At 55.6% G+C, this 21,536-nt stretch overlaps 3 protein-coding genes across 12 annotated transcripts; 1 reads left to right on the forward strand and 2 right to left on the reverse strand.

Annotated features, from left to right (window-relative positions):
* The first annotated feature begins 46 nt into the window (after positions 1 to 46).
* On the forward strand, positions 47 to 10,053 carry CATSPER1 (cation channel sperm associated 1). Of its 9 annotated transcripts, none has more exons than XM_073883453.1 (12): positions 47 to 1,611; positions 2,640 to 2,852; positions 4,099 to 4,212; positions 4,386 to 4,536; positions 4,828 to 4,919; positions 5,053 to 5,196; positions 5,362 to 5,425; positions 5,605 to 5,677; positions 5,820 to 5,880; positions 7,084 to 7,159; positions 9,260 to 9,370; positions 9,531 to 10,053. In XM_073883453.1, the coding sequence occupies exons 1-12, from the start codon at positions 132 to 134 to the stop codon at positions 9,856 to 9,858; spliced, it is 2,907 nt and encodes a 968-aa protein (XP_073739554.1). In that variant the 5' UTR covers positions 47 to 131; the 3' UTR covers positions 9,859 to 10,053. The 9 variants fall into 9 exon arrangements, with proteins under 9 accessions (XP_073739554.1, XP_073739552.1, XP_025734683.2 ...); XM_073883451.1 differs by having other exon boundaries at positions 47 to 642; positions 679 to 1,611; positions 5,053 to 5,425; XM_025878898.2 differs by having other exon boundaries at positions 9,256 to 9,370; positions 9,531 to 9,692.
* Positions 10,054 to 12,118: 2,065 nt separating this feature from the next.
* Positions 12,119 to 13,612, reverse strand: CST6 (cystatin E/M). The gene is made up of 3 exons (XM_025878861.2): positions 13,296 to 13,612; positions 12,657 to 12,782; positions 12,119 to 12,308 (listed from the first exon to the last, which is right to left on the reverse strand). Exons 1-3 carry the CDS (start codon positions 13,533 to 13,535, stop codon positions 12,222 to 12,224), a joined length of 453 nt encoding a protein of 150 aa, XP_025734646.1. The 5' UTR covers positions 13,536 to 13,612; the 3' UTR covers positions 12,119 to 12,221.
* A 6,066-nt stretch (positions 13,613 to 19,678) lies between these two features.
* BANF1 (barrier to autointegration nuclear assembly factor 1) lies at positions 19,679 to 21,434 on the reverse strand. Of its 2 annotated transcripts, none has more exons than XM_025878553.2 (3): positions 21,298 to 21,434; positions 20,453 to 20,590; positions 19,679 to 20,202 (listed from the first exon to the last, which is right to left on the reverse strand). In XM_025878553.2, the coding sequence occupies exons 2-3, from the start codon at positions 20,573 to 20,575 to the stop codon at positions 20,056 to 20,058; spliced, it is 270 nt and encodes an 89-aa protein (XP_025734338.1). In that variant the 5' UTR covers positions 20,576 to 20,590; positions 21,298 to 21,434; the 3' UTR covers positions 19,679 to 20,055. The 2 variants fall into 2 exon arrangements, with proteins under 2 accessions (XP_025734338.1, XP_073739560.1); XM_073883459.1 differs by lacking the exon at positions 21,298 to 21,434 and adding an exon at positions 21,006 to 21,066.
* Between the last annotated feature and the right edge of the window lie 102 nt (positions 21,435 to 21,536).

A 21,536-nucleotide genomic window follows, 5' to 3' on the forward strand; every position in this document is an offset into this window, starting at 1 on the left:
AGGGAGAATTCCATGAGAAGACTCAGGCTTTCCTAGAAGCGCCAGTGCCACCGGTTGGAAGGACAATTCAGGGAGGAGACTGTTGGGCCCACATCTTGAGATCTCCTCATTCCAGTGTTCCCAGCATAGTCATGGATCAACCCTCGTTGGCTGAAACAGCTCAAAATGAGGCAGACACCAATGATTTGGATGTGTTATCTCACCTTGGCTCACCAACCACACATCACAGGCCAGGCCATAGCAGAGTCCACCGCCATCAGGGGTACCATCACCACGGTGTGTCCCAGCACCATGGTGAGTCCCACCATCACGACATATCCCACCATCACAGTGAGTCCCACCATCATGGCAGGTCCCACCATCATGGCACATCCCATCATCACGGTGAGTCCCACCATCATGGCATATCCCACCATCATGGTGGATCTCACCACCTTGATGAATTCCAAGCCTTTCATGACAATGCCCCCTCCCACCATTCCCCCCACTCCCATCACTCCCACCACTCCCACCACCATGGTGAGGCCCACCATCAAGGTAGAGCTCACCATCTCACATCCCTTGCCGTGGCCCCTTCTCATGGCACTATCTTCTCCCAACATTCCCTTGGTGAGGGCCCCTTTGATGGTGAGTACCACCATGGTAGGCCCCACCACCACGGTGAGCCCTACCACCAAGGGGGGTCCCACCACCACGGTGAGCCCTACCACCAAGGGGGTTCCCACCACCACGGTGAGCCCTACCATCACGGTGAGCCCTACCACCACGGTGGCTCCCACCATCACAGTGAGCCCTACCACCATGAGGGGTCCCACCACCATGATGAGCCCTACCACCATAGAGGGTCCCATCACCACGGTGAGACCTACCACCATGGGGGGTCCCATCACCATGGTGAGACCTACCACCGTGGTGGGTCTCACCACCATAGGGAACCCCATCACCACGGTGGGTCTCACCACCATGGTGAGGTTTCCCACCATAGTGGGCTCCATCACCAAGGTAAGCCTTACTACCATAAAGATTCCTACATGTATGGTGGCCCTCACCATCACAGTGAGGCCCATCACCATGGTAGGCACCATCATCATGAAGCCCACCACCACAGAGGGCCTCTTCATCATGGAGAGACCTTTTCCCACCATTCCTATGCGGACTCCTACCACGATCGCTCGATACCTCACTTCTATGACGACTACAGCCACCACAGTGAACACCACCATGGCCACCATGGTCACCACGGCGAGCACCACCATGGCCATCACAGGGAGCACCGCCACGGCAAGCACCACCATAGTGTGCATCGTTATGATTATCTCCATGATGATCACGGCTACAGGGAGTACCATCATGGTAGCTCCCAAGTCTTTGGCCCACGCAAGTCCCACAGAGTGGCCAAAGCCTCCTTTGGCTCTTCCCTTTCTCATTCAGTAGCCCTCCAACCTAGCATGGTACGGGTACAGCACTCAGCCTTTAGCTTGACTCGTTCCCACAGTGCAGTGCGCTCACATGTGTCTCTGAGGTCCAACAAAGTCCATCCTCAGGATTCCTCCTCTAAAACTTCCTCGGAAAGCTGGGCAGAAGAAGATGAGCAATTTCAGAAGCGCAAAAGTGAGTCTCTCTTCCCCCACCCCCAACTCACACAGCCTGGCCCAGATTCCAGGCCTGACTTGGGCCCTGCACTGACCTTCCACAGATCATGAGGCATGACTCTCAGCTGCATGCATATTCCATTGGCTATTCACTCACCTGACTGCTCACCATCCAATCTTCTATTCCTTAAATGATGCACCTCTTCAGGCCATTGGTATTTCGTTTATCCAGTCACTTCTGTGCTTATATGCATTCACTTCTCAAACATTTCTTCTTGTCTCATATGGGTCCCTGGCCCGCCTGGACCCTGGAAGCACAGAGAAAACAAATCTTGCCCTTGAGGGGCTCCAAGACTGGGGGGTGGTCACTTAAACAACCAATCCTAGACCACCCAGTGATGGTGGCCTATCCTCCATATCAGGACAGTTACCACTGTAGATTGTATTTGTCCACATTTCCCCCCACTAAACTGTGAGCATCTTGACAGACATCCAGTGTCTGAAAGAGGGCCTTGTTTAAGGGCAGGGAGGGACCTTGGCTATTAAAGCACAATCCCCCAAGGTTGGCCCCAAGTGGTTCAGTAAACAGAGTAACAGTCTCACAAACAAGCAGAGAGGGATAGGTACCTAACTGGAGGGGAGTAAGGAAGGCAGCCAAAAGGAGATGATGTTTCAGCAGAATCTCAGAGGGAGAGGGAGAGTTCACCAAGAGGATGGGGTAGTGTGGAAAATGGGGTTTTCCATGCATAAGTCGCCACGTGGGTAAAGAAAGGCCTGGAGGTATAGAATCATGAGCCTGCAAGATGCACTTGAGCAGACCACAAATCCCAAACAAGTTGGCATCTTCCATGGAAGGGGCAGCAGGAGTCCAGTAGCCCCAGGATCCGGAGTAGCCCCAGGATCAGCACAAGATAGCATAGAGGCACTTCAGTGAGTGGATGGTAGGCAAGCAGGAGGCATGAAGATGAACCCCAACTTAGTCTGGGAGGATGCCTGGGATCCCCATGCTACCTTCCACACAGACTTGATTCTCCGTTCCCCTTACAGCCACCAGAGCTCAGCGAGCCCACAAGAGGCTGCACACTGTGGACCTCTTCTATAGATTGTGGGAAAAATTAAGCTACCTCATTAAGGGCCTCCGGAGAATGCTTAGGAACCTGACTCAGTCCCTGCCCCTTGAAGCCTTCATCTTCCTCGTTGTCTGCCTCAACACTATCATGCTTGTGGCACAGACCTTCGCTGAAGTTGAGATCCGGGGTGGTAAGAGCTGGGGAGCCCCTTTCTTTTCTTTTCAAAAAAAAAATGTTCTTTATTTATTCATGAGAAACAGAGAGAGAGGCAGAGGCAGAGAGAGAAGGAGAAGCAGGCGCCCCGCGGAGCGGGCACCTCGATGTGGGACTTAATCCCAAGACCCTAGGATCACAACATGAGCCAAAGGCAGCCGCTCAGCTGACTGAGCCACCCAGGCACCCCTGAGGAGCCACTTTCACATGGAGAAAGCCATAGATCTTGTTCTAGGCCTCTTGTGGGCCTGATCCAGTGCCGGGTGGCTTATGTGACTTAGTTCATTTCATCCTTACCCCTGGGAGGTAGACAACATTGACCAGTATTTAAGATGAGGCTCAGAGACCTTGCTGAGGTCAACCAGCCAGCCAGAGACACAAGAGCCTACTAAACTGGAGAATGTGCTGTTTGTAATATAGCCACCAGGTGGCGCATCGACCCTAAACACGCCGCTCTGTGGGGCAGCGGGAGGGAACCCTGGTCGCCTACAAAGGGCCAGGAGACTGTGGAGGGGTGACAGTGGAAAGCCGGGGAAGGCGGCCCCTGAGACCCTTGGCGGCAGAGTGAGAGAAAGGCCTGCCACCGCGTAAATAAACGAAGCAGAGAATAAGATTGGCTGCATTCTTATTCTGTATTAAGTGAAGCCAATGTTCATGAAAACGCTCTCAGGCCGACTGGTACTGTTCCCAGACCCAAGTGGGTCTGCTGCTTGGTGAGTTCTATACAGACTACCCCCGGTGGAGCTGTCTCACAAGCTCATCTTTATTTGTAGAAATAAGGAGATCCAGGGGAACCATTTCTAAAGCTGTGACCTCCTCACTAGGGAAAGCAGGCTCCTTCTAGTAGGGCTTGGGATGAATATTCAGAGAGGGTTTTTAGCATGGCAATGAGGCTGAGGCACTGTCTGATTCCGTGCCGGCTGTCTTCCTTAAATGTTTTTCTGTTCCAGCTGTTCCTTCCCTAGCTTCTAAACGGTAAGATTGACAGTTAGGCAGAAGCTGCTAGGAGCTCCCTGAGGTCAGGAGGTCAGGCCAAGTGACAGCATTATCACTGTTTTACGGACAAGAAAACTGAGGCACAGAGCAGTTAAGACACACAGCCCTTAGGGCAGAGCCAGGTCCTCCCTAACAGGGACTGTGCGTGAGATCCAGAGGGAAGGAGGAGAGATGATGGGCCAGGGCTGCTGGGGAGGGCCGTGAGTGAGCCCCTGGTGTCCCTGCAGAGTGGTACTTCATGGCCTTGGACTCCATTTTCCTCTGCATCTACGTGGTGGAAGCTGCGCTCAAGATCACTGCTCTGGGCTTCAAGTATTTTTCTGACCCATGGAACAATCTGGGTGGGTGGGGATGGGGGTGTGTGTGTGGTGGGGGGAGCCACCGGACTGCTAACGGAGGCTGGGGACAAAAAGGGGCACTGGCAGGGAGTGCTGGTGTTGGGGGAACTGCGGGTCTGGGCGAGGAGGCGCCTGGGCAGGAGCCTGTGACTCCCAGCGCCCCCCTGTGCCCTCAGACTTCTTTATCATGATCATGGCTATGCTGGACTTCATGCTCTTACAGTACAACTCCTTCTCCTTCGTCTACCACCAAAGCGTCTTCCGGATCTTCAAGGTCTTCAAGAGCTTGCGGGCCCTGAGGGCCGTCCGGGTCCTCCGGAGGCTCAGGTCAGCGGCGCCGCGGCTGCCCACGCCACCCTGCGGGAAGGGGGTACACGGGCCTGGGCTCCCAGGGAATCTGCTGTGACCTGTTCAAGGGATGGGGGACGAAGAGGCTGTGGGCTCCAGCCCACTTCTGATTAGCCCCCTGCCATCCGCTAGGATCAGTCATTTTCCAGAGAGGGCTGAACTCTCCCAGACCTCTAGCAAAGCGGTGCCCCCCTGTCGGTGGTGTCAGTTCCGCCTGCTGGGCACAGATCCCCACCCCTGCTGACTCAGCCTCTCAACTTCTGCCCACAGCTTCTTGACCAGCCTCCAGGAAGTGACCGGGACTCTGGCGCGGTCCTTGCCATCCATCACCGCCATTCTCATCCTCATGTTTACCTGCCTCTGTATCCTGTGCTCTGGGGGCGGGGGTGGGAGGGGTGGGGGGAGCCTGAGGTGCTGTGATGGGCGGGTTTGTAGTGGCCGGAGCGGGGCTGGGGAATGGGACTCTGCGAGCCTGGCTTGGCCCTGAACAGCCAGTCCTCTTCTCTGTGGTGCTCCGGGCTCTGTTCCGTCATTCTGACCCCAAGCGCTTCCAGAGCATCCCCTCCACCATTTTCACCCTCTTCACCATGCTCACCCTGGATGACTGGTCCCTCATCTACCTGGACAGCCGGGCCCAGGGTGGGACAGGACCCGGGCGGGGTGGAAGGCAGGGGCTTGGCTGGGTGGGCAGACCCCGAGGGCTCAGTTACCCCATCTGCAAAGTGGGGCATCTGATCCTTGCTGGCAGGGGTGTGGTGAGGGTGGGCAAGGAACTCACAGCTCAAACGACACCCTCTCTCCTAGGTGCCTGGTACATCATCCCCATTCTCATGATTTACATCATCATCCAATACTTCATCTTCCTCAAGTGAGGACCCCTTCCCTACTCGGCTCCCCAGCTTCACCGCCACCCCCACCTAATCTTGGGGCACCCCTCCCCAGCCCTCTCCCCTTGGTCATGCCACAACGAACCCAGAGGAGGGTGCAGGGCCTCTCCTACAGCTTCCTCCTGGAGGGCACCCCACTATCCTCCCCCACCATCCCCAGCCTGGTGATTGCCGTCCTGGTGGATAACTTCCAGATGGCTCTGCTCAAGGGCCTGGAGAAAGTAAAGCAGGAGGTACTGAGTGGGGTGGGGCAGGTGGACCTGGGAGGGAACCACAAAGGGGTGGGCACAGAGGCTGGGGGGAAGGGAGGAGGGTGCTCCAGGAAAGGGCAGACAGGGAGGGGGCTCGGGCAGGACAAAAGCCGCTTCTTCCCAGAGGGCCGCCCGGATCCATGAGAAGCTACTGGATGACTCACTGACGGAACTCAGCAAATCAGGTACTGGCCCTCCTTCCGCAGTCAGACACACAATTCCAGGTTCAGTGGCAGAGTTTGAGGATCTGAGACTCAGGAGGACTTTCAGAGCTTAGAACTTTGGTCCAAAGAACTCTAAGATAATCTTCTGAAAAGCAATTAAACTGCTCATCAATTCCTGAAAGCCCCGTTTGTGAAATGACTAATTAGCCAAATTATGATTCACCAAATGCTCATTTCTTCTAATAACTTATAAAGGTTATAGCACTTGGTTTTACATGGGATGGTTTCAACTGCCTTGGAGGGTTTCGTTAAGGTGTTGCACACACTTGTCCAGAGTCCCTCAAAGTGGATTGAGAGTCATTAAAAATCAAGTTTCCTGGACACGTTCATTTTTATAAACTTGACTTTCTGAATGAATTGATTTTGAGGCAGTTGGTTTGCTTCCTGCTTAAAGATCTTCAGAACTTTAGATAATCTGAGCTCTAAGGATCCCACTCTTAGGCTCCTCAACACTAGAGGACTAAGGGTCCCAAAGGGTCACCAGGTCCCTCACCTGCCCCTTCGATCAGGGAAAGACACTCAGTGCAAAAAAGCTGAAGCAAAAAGAGGAATTAATTGGCAGAAATTACTTAGCAAATTGAGGGCGTGGGGTTTTCAGGAATGGCTAGATCCAGGACTTGAATACTGGTCAGGATTTGGTCTCTTTCCATCCCTCTGCTCTGTGTCCTCCGCATGGTTTTGTGCTTAGGGTGGCTCTTCCCTTGCGGTGGGAAATCCTCACAGGTTAGCCATTCCTCTCATGCCAGGCAGAGACTTTCTCTTCTTCCGGTAGTTATAGCAAAGTCCCGGGTATGTGTCTTCTTTGCTTTGATCACCTGACTATTTTGGAACCAATCACAATAGCCAAAAGAATAGGCTGTTCTGATTAGCCAGGCCTGAGTCACATGTCTTTGGAGGTGGGCGGTGGGGTCAGCCCCCTGGTAGACAAGGTGGACCCAAAAGGGGCTAGGAGTGGTTCCTTGGGAAAACTGGGGGGGGTTTACCGGAGGGAAAGACAAACAAACAAATCTGATACACACACCACACCCGGAGAAGCCATCTCTTTGGGGGCATTGTGGACAAAAACTCTTTTAGCCCCATCTGCATACCTCCATGACACATGGGGTGTCTTCTACATCCTCTGAATCTGGGCATCTTTTTGACTGTCCCCTTTTTTACATCCAGACCCTGAAGAGGTGGTGAGTGAACACACCAAACAGAAGCAGCTCATCGAGAAAAAATTTGGGACCATGACTGAGAAGTAAGGAGATGCAAAGGGAGGGGAGGCCCCGAGTCTGAGGAGAGAGACCTGAGGTCTGACCCGTGGGCTGGCAGGGCAAGGGACACTGCCCACCTCTCTGGAAGGGGGTGGGGCGCCAAGGCCCACGTAGAGCCTACGGGTGGGACGTGGACACCATGAGTGGCTTCTGCTCACCCTGAGCTAGCTTGTGCCACCAAGAGAGTCCCACCAGCAGTGCTTACTGGGCCATGAGAGCCCCTCTGAGGCTGAGGGCCAAGGCAGGGCAGCAGGGAGTCTGCTCATCTGTTTCCTTAGGAAGCATCCCTGACCCTTGCTCTGGGTCAGGCCCTGCAAGTTCTTCAGGACACAGACTAGCCTGTGCCCATGAGAGCCCTATTGCCAATGACCTGTGCTGGGCCATGAGGGTGCTGGCCTTCGGCTAGGTGGAGGGGTGAAGAGGGAGGGTCAAGGAACAGCTTGGGTAAAGGCCTGGGAGGCAGATGGTCAACATTCCATTCCCGTCGAAGAGATTGGCCAGCTGGGCCAGGACAGCTGGGGACTTATGGCTGTGCTCATGGCTGGGGGACCTTGGCACAGACTTCCTGCTTCCTGGCTCTCAGGCCTGGCTCCTCAGAGAGCCTTCCCTCTGAAAGCTGGGCCCCGCTGCACCTCAACCAGACTGGCTCCAAACCAGCAGACAGGGCAGTCCGACTACTGGCAGCCTCCAGCCCCTCCTCACCCGCCGTCCAAGTTCAAGCCCCAAAGGCCCTCTGTGACCCAGCCTTTGCCAACCTCCCTCGTTTCCTTGGCTACTTCCTTGCTGTCCCTGCACTGTTTCCCAAGCATAGCACATACTTCTCCACCTCTGGGCCTTTGTCCACACTGTTTTCTCTGCCTGGAACGTTCTCTGGCTGCCAATGCCAGACTCAAGTGTCCAAGATTTGGGAGAGCTGAGTTCCGATCCTGCTCGCTTCACATCCTGGCCCTCCTCGCCCCCCTCCCCCAATCCCAGCAACTTGGCCGCTGGCCTAATGGGCCCTTGGCACCTCGGTAACACTTTCTACGGGGGTTTCTGGGCCTCCAGACTCTTCCCCACTGGTCTACCTCCACTATGAGTGCCCTTTGTTTTTGTTTGTTGTTGTTTTTGTTGTTGTTTATTTTAATCTTTCCTTTCTTTTATTCTTTTTATTTATTTAGAGAGTGGTCTTTGTTAGAAGCAGCTTAGGCTTTTCCTTCCTCATCAGACTTTACATCTCCAATTCACCCACTCTCTGTGGCCTCCTTCCCTGAGGCCTGCCCTGGCCCCCCGTACACTGCAGCTCTTCTGGAGTAACGGACCAGGAACCTTGCCCAGGCCTGGCAAAGCTTCTCGTGTCTTTCCAACTCGGCTCAATGACACTTGCTCTGGTAGCCTTTTCTGATCCCCAGGACTGGACCCTCAGCACTCTGGTTTACTCTTCTCACAAGCGTAAACACTCTTGGTTTGCCTTCTTGGCTCTGCCACAGACGGAGCTTCCTAAGGGCAAGGACTGTTTCTGGTTAACGTCTGCGTCCTCGGAGCGCCTGGCAGTGTTCATTGATTTTAGTGTCACTTAATGGATTTATAAAACGGGCAGGTGATGAGGGAGTTAACAGATGGGTAGTGGGCTGGGTGAATGGTTGGGGGCGGCGGTTAGGTGGATGGCTGACTTCACTGATGGTGAAGGGGTGGGTGGGGGGTGTCCAGGGAAGAGCAGGTAGATGGAGGGATAAGGGTGGTCAGATGAGTGAGTGAATGGCTAGGTTGGTGGGCGGATGAATGGGTAAGTGGGTGAGTGGGTGCACAGAGAGGTATGGGATAGTTGGAGGGGCCACCAGAGGGGTGGACAGGAGGGTGGAGGGATGGATAACCGGGAGGGTAAACAGCAGTTAGAAACTTCTCTGGCACCGGCACAAATGGGGGCTTTTTATTTGTGGAAAAGGAGATATGTCATGAAAGGCCCCACTCAGAAAAACTGTAATGGGGGGCTGGCGGAAGGCCGGTGAGAAGAGCTGTGGGGTGGGGGGCTCTGGCAGCCCGGATGACCCTGCCGGGCAGGTCACCTCAAGCTTGCCCCTTCCCCCTTCCCCCCCCCAAGACAGCAGGAGCTCCTTTTCCACTTCCTGCAGCTGGTGGCCAGTGTGGAGCATCATCAACAGAAATTCCGCTCCCAGGCGTCTGTTCTTGATGAGATTGTGGACACTGCGTTTGAGGTGCGCCAGGCAGGACCAGAGGAGAGAGGGGCCACGTGGGAAGACCCCAGAGGGCCAGGCATGGGAGGCTCGTGCCCAGAGGGCCCTGAACAGTCACATGGGTGTGGGCGAAGGCAGAGGCCGGCACTGGCTCGGTCACCCGCCCATCCCACCCCCACAGGCTGGAGAAGAGGACTTCAGGAAGTGACCCCTGGATGCAGAGAGACACGGGATGCGGATTGCAGCCTCTGACAAGCTGCCCACTGCCGTGGGTCAAGACAAGTCCCCGATCTGCTGGAATGATCATCTGGCCTGCAGGGCTGGGCCCTAACAGAGTTTTAAAACCCCAAATGGCTCTGTGTCCTCCCTGGCTAAGCCAAGGCACAGGGCAGGGGAACTGTGCACGTGCACGTGTGTGCACTGGTGGTGTGTGTGTGTGTGTGAGAGAGAGAGGGAGTGTTGCGTGTGAAAGGCGCTCTTCCTGGTCCTCTCCAGGGCCCGCAGTCTAGCTCGGGCCAGCAGTGCATTAGCAGTGGCCAGAGAGGTGACTCAGAATGGGGGCCAGGCTCAGTGCTGGAGGGGTGAGTGGGCAGTCACCTTGCTTTCAGGAGGAAGGTCCATCTGGCCCAGGAGTTGGGAGAAAAAGAACCGACTAGAACTAGAACCCCCTGGTTGTCGGGGCCTAGAGGGCCAGTAGGCTCCAGAAATAGGGGCTCACGGCCCAGGAACTTGGGCCTACCAAGACCCTCGGAATCCAGCACAAGAGTGCCAACTCGATGGGGACAGCATGCACCCAGAGGTCAGAGGTCATTGCCCTACCCTGCCCTGCTTGGGGTCAGGCTAAAGAACCTCAGTGAGGGGAAGTAGGATGGAGGCGGCTCAAGTCCTCCTGGGCTCAGGCTGTTGGTGAGGGTGCAGGGAACATAAGTGGGGGTGTGGGAGTGAGGGTGTGTTGGGGGGGAAATGGATGAGCCCCTGTTAGAGGAAAGCAGGGAATGAGCCCAGTGGGCACTCCCCATCCTACCTGGCCTAAGGCTTAGGTGAGTTCCTCTACTTTCCAGCCTGAACCTGGGCAAAATGCCCAGAGCCCCCGTGCCCACGGCTGGGGGGGGTGGAGGTGAGGCTCCGCCCCAGGTCCCCAAGTGCCTGGGCCCAGGCAGGGTGCTGGAGACCTGGGGGCTTCCGGACCGGAGTCGGGTGCTGTCCCCAGCAGCCACCTCATCTCTGGTCGAGTGAAGCCAGGGCACAGGAGAGGCTGGAGGGGGTCAGGAGCAGGACTCCGGAGTGGGGACAGAGGGGCGACAGCCATGCCAGTCTTCCCCCTACCTCCAGGCTGGCCCAGGACCTGGGGAGAGACTGTGCCGAGGAAATGGCTTCTGGGATCGGGGCACAGATTCCGGGGGTGGAGAGGCCACCTGGCAGATATCTGCGGGCCTCGCCTCACCCACTACCTCCCATGTTCATTCAACAAGCATTTCCTGCCACTTCCCTGTGCCAGCTCCAGGCTGGAGGCTTGGGCGGGGTGGCCCACGGGGGCCCTTCCAAGCCACGGCCACACCGTGTGGCCCTGGGCTGCCTGAGCTGCCGCATCTAACAGGCGGGGACAGAAGCAGGGCTGAACTTTCCCCTGCATCCCTCGCTCCTGTCCAGCTCAGCCCCTTGGCTCCGCAGACCTCCCCATGCCAGTCTCCTCTCTAGTCCACCCCCGCCCCCATCCCTACCCCAGTACGGCCTCTGAGAGCAGAGGGCAGGGCCTGGGACCGGGGGCCGTTCCTCAGTAGGCCCCAGCTTGCAGGTGTCGGTGTGTGTTGGTGCATCTGAGGCCCAGCTCTGGGTGCGGCATGTGGGTCTCTGGGGTTGTGTGTGTGGAGGTCTGTACACATCTCCAGGTTGTTTGGGGTGGAGGGTGTTGCTTCAGTGTGTGTGTTTCTGGGTGGCTAGGCTGTGTGTGTCTGTGATTTTTCTGGATATGTATATGGTGTCTGGGAGCATCCAAGTGTGTGCTGTGGTTTCAGTGTATGTGTGTGGTGTGTTGAGAGTTCTGTGTGTGTGTGTGTATGTGTATAGTGAGTATGATTTGCAAAATGTTGTGCAAAAAATGTTGCAGTTCTGTTTTCTTTAAATGACATCACAACACATCTGTCCTCTCATCTCTCCTGTGGGCAGATTTGACCTTGGTCTCCTTTTGGCTTCCTGTCTTGCCTGGGGCAAAGCACTGGGGACCCCCTCTGGCCTATGGCCCACAGCCTGTACTTGAAAGCCACTGTCCCAGCCCTATGGCCTATGGGGGCTGTGCCATCGCTGGCCCGCGGGCGGGTATAAGAACCTCACAGGTTGGGAGCTCAGCATCCGGGGGCCCAGCCGGCTGGACCCAGCCTGTGCCACCCTGGGTCATCCCGGGAGCTGAGAGGGAGCAGGGCTCAGGCACTCCTCAGAGTATTCACTGACTCCTGCCCCTGCTCAGTCTTGAGGCATCATCCCTCAAGTTTGTCTCCCACCCCTTAACTCTGAGAATATTGAGAGTCCTTGGAGGTTTGATCGACTGTGTCTGTGAGGCTGGGGGGTTTGGAGAACTCCACATTTGGGGACTGAAATTTGCACCCTCAGCACTGTATGGGCTGAGACAACAGAAGCTCAACTGGGGGTGGTATGGGCTCTCTTTGTCCTGGGGAAGGGGTGCTGCCACAACTGGGCATGGGAGATGGAGGAGGGGGAGGAGATGGAGGAAGGGGTGGGGGGGGAGGAGGGAAGCCCTCAGGAGAGTCCAACGCGAGAAGCAGTGCCAGCAATTTATTGTGACAGATAGGCCCATGGGCCTGAAGGGCCGTCCCACGAAGCACCTGCTCCCTCCAGCTCCCATGCCCAAAGGGGTCTACGGTATGGTCACGCAGTCATGCTTCAGAAGCTGGGAGGAATTCTCCCAGGGAACCACTAGGATCTCGAAGTCACAGCGCAGCTTCTGCAGGGAGAGTGCGGGCAGAAGGAGGGGTGAGGCTGGGTCCCAGGCCTGACTCCTCACAACTGCCACCCTAAGCCTGCGACACTCCACTCCGGGGTGCGAGAGGAACTGTCCCTGGGCCAAAGGGTCAATGAGTCAAATGGGCAGGACTAGATCCCAGATCTTTCTAGCCCGGTCCAGTGAGGGAGAAGCCCCAGTCTGCTCCTCCCCGCACCCCACCCTGGCCTGGGGGCTGAGTCATCCAGAAGACAGGGGCAGGTTCAGCCAGACATCGGCCTGGCCAGCCAGACTGGTTCAGGCTGGACAACCTAGCCTTGGGTGCTGGGAAGTGGGGTGCAAGGCCATTACCTCCTCCTGCACTCCTGTGGCAAGGGGGCAGGTAGTGATATCTACACGGTCTCCAGTGGCCACGTTCTTGCGACAGGCTGTGCTCCCCATCTCAACGGTCAGGTAGTACTTGATGCCGGCCACCAGCTGGGGATGGAGGGCAGGAGCGGGTCGGGAGTGTTGGAAGACCACCCTTGACCCAGACCTCTCACCTCTCTTGACATTCAGACATTCAGCACGGGGCCTGGGCCTCGCCTCAGGATTCAGACCCTGGATGGGGAAGTTCTGGTGGGGATCCCTGGGGAGTGGGGCAGAGGACTGGGCCACACAGGGAGCTGAGACCCAGGTGTGCACAAGCCCTGAAGCCCACTGCCCTGTCTCCCTCCCTCCCCTCTCCCCAGTCCACCCCCCAGGGCAGGGGCTAGTGTGAGGCTAGTGAGTCCCTGTGTAAGTCAGGGCTAGATCCTATTGAAATCTAGATATGTTGTTCCTAATACATTTTTTGGCATTAATTCAATTTAAAAAATACATTGTGTCGAAATGTCCTGAACACGCTTGTGGCATCCCCTTAACCTGGCCACCCTCCGGACACCTCCCTGCCTTGCCCCGGCCTGGCCCGCAGCTGCCCCCTCGGCCCTGTCCCCGCCCGCCTGGCCGCACCTGGCTCTGCGCCTTGAGGATGTTGGTGTCTCGGAAGTAGTAGAGGCTGTTGCTGCCCATGTTGTAGCTGGCCACGGCCGCCTGCGCGGCCTTCTGCACCTGCGGGTCACTGGGCGACAGGTTCGTGCGGCCTCCGACTAAACGCTCCCCGGGGCGGGCGCGGGCGTCGCGGAGCAGGGCCAGGAGGCAGAGGGCGAGCAGGCCCAGGCCCAGCGCCCGCGACAGGCTCGGAGGCGCCATGGCTGTCAGTCCAGGCCCCGCAGCGCGCGCTCCGCTTTTACCGGCTCCAGGCCCCTCCCGCCCGGCGCCCCCGCCCGTCCCGCGCCCCCGCGGTACGGCCGGCCGTCGCCAGGGAGGGCTGGCGGAGCCTGACAGGGCTGAGGCCGCCTCCCCTCTGCCCGAGTGGGCGGTGGAAAGCCCCAGCACACCTGTGTCCCGCGATGCTGCCCTGCCCCCCAGGGACACACCCGGTTCGGTGAGGGAAAGGACAGTGACCGTCCCCAGCAAGTGCCCACCATTCAAACAGTTCAGGGAAGGCCCAACCAGTATGAAAGACCAACAACTACTAGCGAACTGTTACTACTGCCACCACTTACTAGCTGTGTAACCTGGGAGAAATGACTTAATGGCTCACTGCCTCAGTCTCCCTCTCTGTAAAACGGGTTGCTGTGAGGACTCAACAGGTCAAGTGCTTGGAGAAGGCCTGGTCCTATGAAAACAGTAGGAAAGGAGCCTGGTGCGCTGAGCGGGGCGCTGTTTGACCCTCACAGCCAGAAATGGGAATTAGTAATGTTTCCACTTCCCGAAGAGGAAGAAACCGAAAGCAGAGGTGAGAACGAATTTGCCCAAGGACACCAGGTAGTAAATAGTAAATGATGACACTGGCTTTTGAGCCCAAGCAGACGACTCAAATCTGTGCTCTCAAACCAGACTGAGCCCACAGGACAAGAATGGCCAGGAAGTGGGGTGGAGCGTCGTAGAGGCTCTGCCATTTACTGACTGGTGACTTGGACAAGTCCCTTGGCCTCCCGAGGTCTCACCGTCATCCTCTGAGGAAAGGGGACAACCCTTACCTGCTAAGGTTATTCTGACGTTAACGCCTGGGACTGGGCCACCCATAGGTGTTCAGTGCAAGCTGGAGGCAGCAACAAAATAGGGCGCTCGCTGAGTTTTTTTAGAAAAATCTGGTTTAATAAACAGCACTGAAGTAGCTCCCACAAGAAGAGTCTGAACCTTGGTGGACTTCCTTATTCATGTTTTAGAGTTCAGTGTAGCTTATACTTTTAATCACATATTGCAGAGGGGAGGTGGGGCTTTTTGCCCTGGGACCCTGAGGTCTTGTCAGTGCTTAGGGCCTCCAAGGATCTCGCTTGGGGCTTGGAAGAGGTAGTGGTTTACAGCACTTGACAAACCGTTGGTAGCTATTACGATGATGGATGATGAATATTCTAAGCAGGCATAATTCGCGGCCCCTCGGAACTCCAGGGCCAGGAAGCGCAGTGATTTCCTCTCAGAGAGACCCGGACCAGCTGCTCCCCACCCCCTGGGCCCAGCTGTGAAAACCAATCTGGGATTCCAAGGAAGAGTCACAAGTGGCAGGCTCAGGTGTCTGCCTTAAAGGGACAGACCCCAGTTTGTGGGAGAGCTGGCTCGTGTGTGGCTTAATGAGGAGGCCAAGGCCAGGCAGAAACCCAACCTCAGAGAACCTCAGAGAACCCGGGAGGGCGTAAAGAGACTCAGGACGGCTGTGCAGGGCAGAGGACCGAGAGGCAGCCCCCCTGGGGGCTCTCCCAGGCCTGCTTTGCCATTACTTGGGAGCTCGGCCAATAGCTCCCTGGAAAAATAGCCAAGGCCTGGTCTCTGATTCACTAAGGGCCAATGGGTCCCTAGCTCACTCACTCCTACCCTACCCATCACTCCTTTGCACCGGTGTAGACGAGTACCACAACCTAACGAACAACCTCCAAAGACCTTTCACCCACTGGTCTATCATAAGCACTCTTCGGCAGTAAGCCTCAACCTCATTTTTTGGATGAAGGAAGTTAATCAGAGAGGTCAGGTCACTTGTCTAAGGTCACACAGCTAGTGTGGGCAAAGATGGATGGGGAAGGGAAACCAACAATTACTGGCTTCTATGCGCCAGGCCTTGCACCGGGCCTCCACACGCTTGCTCATCCTCATAACCGCTCGGCAGAAGCTGTTTTACTAAGGGGTTGGGGGGCCAAAGGAAAAGTGTCAGTGGTGGAGTCTGGTGGCACCCACGTGTCAGCATCCTACTGTGCGAGTCCTGGACCTCTCCATGGGGATATGAGGTCGGCTGTGTAGGGGGAGGCTCCCTGGGGGCAGGGGTGCTCCAAGAGGATGTTCTCAGGGCTGTGGGTCTCATCTGAAGAAGAGCCCTCAGCCTGGGACTCCATCCTGCTTGGACCCCTCTGACTTCCAGAAGGCGGCCTGGGCCAGGTATGTGCTCAGGGTTGGCCACGCCTACTGGCCATGGGGCGCAGTCTCCATTTTTACTGTGGCCCGGGCATCCCAATCCAGATTGGGCTCTCTCTTGCCCCTGGCCGAAAGAGTCTTGCTGACCAGTGTGGGCCCTCGACATCCTCTTCATCCTGGGATGAGGCTACTCAGGGCTTTTGTGCTGCCCACAGAACCAACCCTCTTCTCCAAAACTTTCAGCTGGGCCACGGATATTCCCTCCCCCAGGGCTCTGCTCCCCTTTCCCTAACCACATCCCAGGAAGGAGACGTTAAGGCAAGGAAAGCTGCAATCCAACGATCCAACCGTGATTAAAAATCCCATCTGTGGAGGAGCGCTCCTAAGTGCCAGGGGCTTTAGTTCATTAGCTGCTTGAATCTTTACAAACCTGCACCAGGTGGCAGAGGAGATGAGGCTCACAACAGTGAGCAAGTGGCTCCGGGTCACACAGCAAGTCAAGGAGGAACTGAGATCAGAACCAGGTCTGGCTGGCTCCTTCAGGCTATTATCAGTCAAGGCCAGAAGTGACAACAGAAAGAGCCCTGGGTCCCTGCAGGGAGGGGGGCAACAGGGAAGGAGGTTGATAGTCATGAGCACAGACTCTCAGCCTTTCACACCATCTGGTCTGCTACTGAGGCAGACTGGGAAGGTGTGTCTTGGCCTTGGGTCCGTCCTGTAGTTTCTCCTTACTTTCTTCCAGGGTCAGCGGGATCCCTTCAGGACCCCAGAGCATGGGAGTTGGGTTCACTCCAAGCTCTGGGCCAGATCTGAGCATGCATGACTAGACTGGCTGAGGGGGTCAAGTTCTGGCTGGGTGTAGCAGGAAAGGAACACTGGTCAATATTTGCTGACTTCCCATGTCCCCCGGCCAGGCACAGCCTGTTGAGCAGTTTGGAGGCTGACTTTTTTTTTTTTTTTTAAGATTTATTTATTTTGGGGGATAAAGGCAGAGAGAGAGGGAGAAACAGACTTAAGCAGACTCTGTACGAAGCGCAGGGTGTGACATGGGCAGTGATGTGGGGCTCGATCTCATGACCCCGAGATCACAACCTGAGCTAAAACCAAGAGTCAGATGCTTAACCCACTGCGCCACCCAGGCGCCCCCTCGGCTGACATTTAAATAACCTCCCACGAATCCCCACTTGGGTCTGCTTTCTCCAACATTCTGGGCCTTGGTCCCTTTGTCCTGCAGGCTAAGTTGGGGCTGGATCTCCGAAGCCACACCGTCATATGGTACATTCTAGATGCCCTTTGTCTCCTGCTGCTCTAGGACTGAACCAGGAACTTGTGTGGGATGCAATTTAGGACCCCGATAAAGGGTTTCAACCTACTAACATGTCACAGACACTGCCTGAGCCCCAAGCAAGAGGTGAGAAAGCAGACTCCAGCCCCTTCAGCCTGTGGGCGACGCAGAGTAGAGCCCACAGTGGGGAAGAAACAGGCAGCGCATCCCACAGCCTTCTGCTGGGTGGATCCCAGTGCCAGAACCACGAGAGGCAAAACCTGACAACCAGCACAGGTAGGAGCCACGGGAAGGGTGTTGTGGAGGAGGGAGTCTCCATTACCTAAAGAGAATGAGCAACAATCTGGCAGTATCAGGACTGAGGTAGGGGAAGGCCATGGCCTGCCAAGCTCCCGCCTAAGCACCCCAGGCCCGTGTGACAGCATCACAACACAAAGGGTCAAGGCTGAGGGGACTCTGAGGTGACCCTGGACCCATCCAGGAAAGCATCAGAAACATAGATTGAAACTCTAGGGACAGTCTGAATTACGAGCTCAATCTGGGAGTTGGGCCGGTGCCCTCCCAGGAAGTGGGCGCCATCCCAGGAAGTGGTAACACAAGCTGGGCCCTGCTCTGGCCACCTGGTACCGTCCCAGGGCAGCTGCTCACTTTCCAGACCCAGCCCTGCACTGAACCCTCATTCCTACTATAACCGTCATGATCTCCAACTAATCACAAAATTGCTCTATTCCTGGGGCTTTACTTTTGGTTTCCTTTTTATCCTTCTACTGTTCAGAGATGTAGCTAATATTCAGAAAAGCACAAAGAACCTTTCTGTTTAGTTAGCAGATACTTCGTCAATGCCCGTATTACCACCACACAGGTATTACCACCACACAGGTCAAGACGTGGAAACTGCCACCCCCCACCCCCAAGCCCCCTACTCCTCACACCTGCCTCCTTCCCACAAAGGTCATTACACTTCTTTCTACTATTGATTTTTGCAATAAGCATTTCCTTGCTTTTTCTAGTTTTACCACCAATAGAGATTACTGAGCAAGAATCCACTTGTCAACTTTACCTGAATGGAATCACACTATTTGACATTTTGTTTCATTTGCTCAGCATTGAAATTCACCTGTCATTTGTTCGTTTTCACTGGTATGGACAGCCTTGGGGGTTGTTATAAATAAAGCTGCGGTGAACACACATTCAGGTGCAGGTGTACCAGTGTCCTTAGAAACAGCTCTGGGAGTGGAACCACCGGGTCATGGGACGGGTCTTATCTTCAGCTTTACTAGAAAACGCCCAACTGTTTTCCCAAGGGTTCAGGCCAATTTACACTCCCACCAGCTGGATATCAGAAACTGTTGCTCCATTCCTTTATCAGCACTTAGTATTGTTTGACTTTAGAATTTTTGCCAAGGAGTGTGTAATGGCATCTCATTTGCGTTTCTGATTACTGCTGTGACCGACCACCTTTTCGAGAGCTTATTCACCATCTGGGTATTCCTCTCGTGACTGCCTTACAGGTCTTTTACTCTTTCTCTACCGTGTTGTCGGCTTTGTCTTCATCATAGTTTCCTCCTCTGGATGCAGTCCCGTGTTGCTTACGTGTACTGCAAATATCCTTTCCCACCCTGGGTTAGCATTGCCACCCGTTTCGTGATTTCTTTAGACAAACAAAATTTCTATAATGGAGTTTAATTTATCAACTTTTCCCTACCCTGAGATCACAAGAAACTTCTCAGGGTTTCCCAATTTTTGCATTTAATATCTGTCATTCTCTCCTCACCGGACTGTAAACCCTCTGAGGAAAATTCTGAAAGCAAGTAGTTCCTCAACGATGCTCCGTGGAAGGAATGAAGTCCAAGCAGGACTGGGTGCCATACAGCTAGCATTTCCTCTGGTCTAACCACCTCATTTTCCAAGTGGGGAAACAGAGGCTCAGGGAGGCCAAGTGACATGACCAGGGAACAAAGGGCCCTCAGGTACATGGGTTTTGAGTTACATTTTGAGAACCAACCTGGCTCCTTCCTAGCAGTAAATCCAGTCAAATTACTCAGTCTTTCTGAGCCTCTGGTTTCCTCACCTATAAAAGAGAAAACAATTACTCATTACTGTGGGAGAAAAAAATGTTTGCAAAGATCTTAGCCATGGGCCTGGTTCATACTGAGTGTTCAACAAAGTACCAGGACAAAAATGTCCCCAACAAAAGTGTAGCTCACTCAAGCCCCCATAGCTGTGACGTCCATGTTCTTTCTGCCTCCCTAAGAGAGCGCCAGGCAGACAACCAGAGCCCTGCCCACTCCTCCCAGAGACCAGGTGAGCACATGACATTTGGCAGGTGAACTCTAACCCACATTTGACCCACCCTCTTCCTGGTATCCGACTCCCACTGACTTTTCCACCAGGTGCTGCCTAGCCCAGCTGTTGACTCGGCTGACATCTGGAACATCACAGCCCACCCAGATCCCAGAAAGGGATCAACCCACACTCTCTGCCAGATTACTAAGGGACACTCCAAGGCACCTGCCTGAGGCCCATGTGGCTAGGGTGGCTGCCCTCCAGAGTGGAAAGGAAGCTGCCAGTTTCGATCTGCACCGATAAGGAGTGTGGCAGACCTGCTCAGTCCCTGGGGAAGTCCCAGCCCACCCGCTTTTCAACACATGAAGCCCAATCATGAAGGCCACTGACTTTATTGATTTAAAAAACTTTACAAGGACAGTGACTATTCTGCCAAAAAAAAGGAGCCAAATAGCATAAAACAGACCAGTGGGGATAGGGGGTGAAAGAAGGGCAGGAATCCACTCGGAAAAGCTGATAATTGTTGACATGAAACTGGCAGGGGAACAAGGGAGATGCATGCAAGAGCGAGAATTTCAAAAAAGTTGAAATGGTGAGGGGAGAGAACTCCCAGAAGACCTTGAAGTACATCAAAAGTGAGTACAACAACAGCAATCTCTTCCTTTGTAGAGGACAGGGGAGGAGTCCCCATGCGGCTGCAAACTCCGGAGACTCAATGCTGGGGCTAGGGACTGGGGGCTCCCCAAGAGAGCCTCACAAGAAGGCGTCGCACCACTCTCGAAGGCACCCGAAGCAGTCCCGGGACTGCTTGGCATTGGCACCACATGTGTCCTTCAGCCATTCCCGGAAGAGATCTTCATCTTTCTTTAGCACCAGAAACTGGCCAAGGACCACATAGGCCTGCAAAACAGGCAAAGTAAAGGGCATGCTGCTAACTGCTCTGTGGGACCAAGGAAGAACAAGAAGGCCACTTTTGTGGCATTCAAAGCGCATGAGCCTAAGAAGTAGGGCAGGCTGTGGCTGTCTCTTCAGATCACACGCCACTGGCCACCCCCAAGAGCTACTCTCACTTTCCTCAACCCCAAAGTGCCAGGCAATATGGTAGTCCGCCACCCCCAGCCCTTCCCAGGTGCGTGCAGCCACCCCACACCTTGTCAAAGCCCCTTTCCTCCAGCTTCTTGCCCAAGACTTCACCAATCCCGGCCAGGCTCCCCACTGGCTTTTCCCCCATGGGCTCTGCCACGAAGTCTCGGTGCTTTTGGGAGGTTGTCATCTTGATCAGCTTAATCTGGGAATCCCAAGAAAAGGTAGTTAGGGCTGAAAACCGGGAACTCCCAAGGGCCCAGTGCAATGTCGTTAAGAGAAAGCGAAACCAGCCATTAGGGCTGCTAACTCAACTCTCCTCAGTTCACGGATGTGAGAACTGAGGTCCAAGAAGAGCCTTTCCCCGGCTACGCAGAACAATGGTTCTCTGCGGGAACTGGGTTTTCGTGCTGCCCCAGAGGAAAAACCAGCCTGCCCTCACAGGTGGCGCAGGCGCGGTAGTGGGAAGATTTCCCAGAGTCGATAGCCGGGGCCCTCCCTGAAGCTGTCACTCCCTCTGTGACCTTGGGGGACTAAGAAGGCACTGAACCCGCCTGGAGCGGCTCCACGGCCTGAAAAATCAAATGAAAGGTCTCTCGGCCCCGCTCGCCCGCACGCACCGCTCACAGAGCGAGCGCGCGCGGGCCCGGAGCGCGCACATCGGCTCCCTCAGCCCCTCCGGGTCCCCGCTTGGAGTCCCGCCCCGCCCCGCCCACAGTCCCCGCCCACCGCCCCGCCCCCTCCACGCGCCGCCGCGCCGCGCCCCGCCCTCTCCCCCACACAGCGAGCGGCCCGGGCCCTCTCTGAGGGCGCATCCTCTGGCCCGCTACGGCGCCAAGGCCCCTTTCCTCCCCTCCTCCCCGCACCGCCTCCCGCCTCCAGCTCGGGCCCTGCTCCGCAGCGAGCGCTCACCGGCAGCTCCGGCTCCTGTAACGGCTCCTCCCGCCACCCGGCTGCTCCCACCGATACCGCCAACCCACTAGAACTTTCTTCCACTTCCGCTTCCGGGTCGCCTCAAGAGCCGCCTTTAAAAAAATTCCGAATTGGGCACTTCTAGCCGCATAGAGCCATAGAGATGAGGCTGTCCCGACCTCAACAGAGTCCTTAGTAGGCACCGCTTTCGGGTTGCCTCGCGGGAAGCCCGGCTGCCT

This window comes from Callorhinus ursinus, unplaced genomic scaffold (assembly GCF_003265705.2).
Source record: "Callorhinus ursinus isolate GAN/ISIS: 27379988/994484 unplaced genomic scaffold, GSC_fseal_2.0 scaffold51, whole genome shotgun sequence".
Taxonomy (NCBI): Eukaryota; Metazoa; Chordata; class Mammalia; order Carnivora; family Otariidae; genus Callorhinus; species Callorhinus ursinus.

Coding starts and splice junctions, on each gene's coding strand:
- CATSPER1 (XM_073883450.1), top strand. CDS start 132: ATGGATCAACCCTCGTTGGCTGAAACAGCTCAAAATGAGGCAGACACC. Junction 5,426..5,604: donor CAATACTTCATCTTCCTCAA/GTGAGGACCCCT, acceptor CACCATCCCCAG/CCTGGTGATTGCCGTCCTGG. Junction 9,371..9,530: donor TTGTGGACACTGCGTTTGAG/GTGCGCCAGGCA, acceptor CCACCCCCACAG/GCTGGAGAAGAGGACTTCAG.
- CST6 (XM_025878861.2), bottom strand. CDS start 13,535: ATGGCGCCTCCGAGCCTGTCGCGGGCGCTGGGCCTGGGCCTGCTCGCC. Junction 12,783..13,295: donor TCCTCAAGGCGCAGAGCCAG/GTGCGGCCAGGC, acceptor CTCCATCCCCAG/CTGGTGGCCGGCATCAAGTA. Junction 12,309..12,656: donor CCACAGGAGTGCAGGAGGAG/GTAATGGCCTTG, acceptor CTCTCCCTGCAG/AAGCTGCGCTGTGACTTCGA.
- BANF1 (XM_025878553.2), bottom strand. CDS start 20,575: ATGACAACCTCCCAAAAGCACCGAGACTTCGTGGCAGAGCCCATGGGG. Junction 20,203..20,452: donor AGGAAAGGGGCTTTGACAAG/GTGTGGGGTGGC, acceptor CCTGTTTTGCAG/GCCTATGTGGTCCTTGGCCA.